At 42.6% G+C, this 2500-nt stretch overlaps 1 protein-coding gene across 1 annotated transcript in view; it reads left to right on the top strand.

The window, feature by feature from the left end:
* Window positions 1–253: 253 nt before the first annotated feature.
* LOC128696694 (serine protease inhibitor dipetalogastin-like) overlaps window positions 254–2500 on the top strand; it is a 127713-nt gene continuing 125466 nt past the window's right edge. The window contains exon 1 of the mRNA XM_053788051.2: window positions 254–759. Within this exon, the coding sequence (XP_053644026.1) occupies window positions 726–759 (34 nt within the window). The 5' untranslated portion in view covers window positions 254–725. The remainder of the gene's footprint in view (window positions 760–2500) is intronic.

Raw genomic sequence — 2500 nt, 5'->3', positions numbered from 1 at the left:
CACACACACAACAAATGTAAAGTAATAAGTATCCACAAAAGCGGGAAAAACAACACAACACATAAAAGCACAAACAAAAAAGAACGAAAAAAAGAAATGCAAAAGAATGAGATAAACCGTGGAGGAGAGAAAGAGAGAGAGAGAGACAGACAGACAGAGAGAGACAGAGGAAGAGAGAGCGAGAGAGAGAGAGAGACAGAGGAAGAGAGAGCGAGAGAGAAAGAGTCGGGAAGTATAAATAGAGAAGGGAGGTGGCGGGAGCCCCACTCTGTACTGCAGCACCGTCCCTGTACCACCTCCATCACCACACATCCACCTCTTCCACCACCACAGCTGCTCGGTGGGTCGTGGCAGCAGCGGTCGGTAACCCAGCAGCAGCAACAGAGTGGTACACCGTCCCCGGCAGCAGCCAAGAGCGGACGCCTCCGCTCTGACCGTGATCTTGAGTTTAACTGACTGACCTGCCGCTACAGTCTTGCAAACACTAGTTTCTCTCTTGCACACAAAAACGCTGCCAGTAAGAGGCAATTTTCAGCAGTTCCTTAAATTTCACTGAAAAAAAAGACATTGATCAGTTTTAAAATCTATAAAATATCGGTAGGAAACAGAGGAAAGCAAGGAACACCTAGACTACCAAGCAGTGTACTTTGTAAGGTAACGCCAGGAAGGAGACTTCAACGCTGAGGGAAGTAGTGAGCCACACGCTTGTCAATACTGCCTTCACCATGAAGATTCTTTTGCTCCTGCCTCTCTTCTTTGGTAAGTGTTGACGACTTCTCTTTCACACATACACATGCGGGGCCAGGAGCTAGGACTCGACGCCTGCATCCACAAATAGGTGAGTATATATACGGATCACCTGACGTAGTCACACTGGCGACTCTTCTCAAAGAGGACATGGGGATTCCAGCCCTCCGAAGGAGATCAGTAAAACACATTTGAAACCCTCGGGCATCTTCATTGCCGAAACGTATCGCCTGCACAACAGGCTTCGTCAACCGAATGGAACAGTAGAAGCAGTAGAAGTAGTTTTGACGTGATCAGTTTCTCACCCTCGGTAAGGGGTGGTCAGTCCCTCAAGTCTTAAGCACAGGCATGCGGCCAGACGTTATAGACTTCCGAAGAACGGTGTAGTTTCCATCGTTTCACAGATACACAATACACCTATATACTGAGTTTACTCTCATCAGTGTGCGTGTAAACCTTGAGGAAAAGTTACTCTACGTGTTATGGTACCAATCAATTCACAGAGAGAAAATGTTGATCTAGAGTTAAGTTGACCTGTATTGACCTACCCCATTGGTCCTGAAGGAAAAACACCGGTGCAACGCTAGCTTTTGTAGTGACAACGTTTCGCTCAATGTAAAGCTTTATCAAGAACGAAAACTAGTCACAGCAAAGTTTTGGGCAACGCGTCTCTGTGTGCAAGTGGACGCTAATGCATTCACTTAGCACACCTTTATTAAAGACGTTTCGACCCTTGCACTTTTATTCCTTCCAATACATCACGGTCCAAAGACCGAATCGTCTTTAATAAAGGTGCCCTAAGTGAATGCTTTCAGTATCCATTCTTTTCCCTCAAGTTGTCGACAGTCACTTGTCCTTTTACTCCGATGTCATCTTCAGCTCTCTGCTGAAGAGGACCTCAGACGGAGGCCCAAACATACAAGTCTCCTCTTGCTGTGGTTTTCTGTCTCTCCACTTACACCATTTATCACACTTTTGTATCTACTTATTTTGTAAAAATGTGCATCTTAACATTCTCAGAAAACAAGCACTTGAGAGATGAAACGTAGGAAAACGTTTCTCTCAGTCTTGGAACATTGTTGTGTATGGACGGACCGAAACGTCGTGATAAGTTCCTTAAGTGCAGATTAGTTGTGAATTGTTCCAGCCACTGTACTGTAACTTGGGTGTTAGTTATGCAGCCACGACATTATGCTTGTTATTCTTCGTGTGTATCCTTACACACTTTTCACAAATGTTACAAACATCGCAAGGAAGAATCTTTTTAACTGTCACACTGCTCAACGTTGTCTTCTGCATTTGTTCAGTATATTGTGTTGCGTTATGTCAACCACGTAAGTGTGTTATACACACGGGAAAGTGCAAAGCTTTCTCTCGTTGTTTATACAGCAACCCACTCTTATACACACAACAGTATTAACTCACATCAAACCTGTTTATACAGTATATAAAGACGAGTATTTTTTATACAGACTATAAATTCAATACTATATGTGCAACATACTATTTATAGATCTTTTATTCAAACAACAGATTGTTTATAGTGTTTATACATACAATAAGTTATTTTTAGTGTTTATAATAAGATCACACTGTCTACAAGTCAACAGCATTTATACAGACATGAGAAGATTTAAACGAGGTTTATATTTCCTTGGTAAGTCAACGAGGTTTATATTTCCTTGGTAAGTCAACGAGGTTTATATTTCCTTGGTAAGTCAACGAGGTTTATATTTCCTTGGTAAGTCCTCAG

This window comes from Cherax quadricarinatus, chromosome 46 (assembly GCF_038502225.1).
Source record: "Cherax quadricarinatus isolate ZL_2023a chromosome 46, ASM3850222v1, whole genome shotgun sequence".
Lineage (NCBI taxonomy): Eukaryota > Metazoa > Arthropoda > Malacostraca > Decapoda > Parastacidae > Cherax > Cherax quadricarinatus.
Note: the sequence above shows the minus strand (reverse complement) of the source record. Positions and strands in the feature narration are given on the sequence as shown.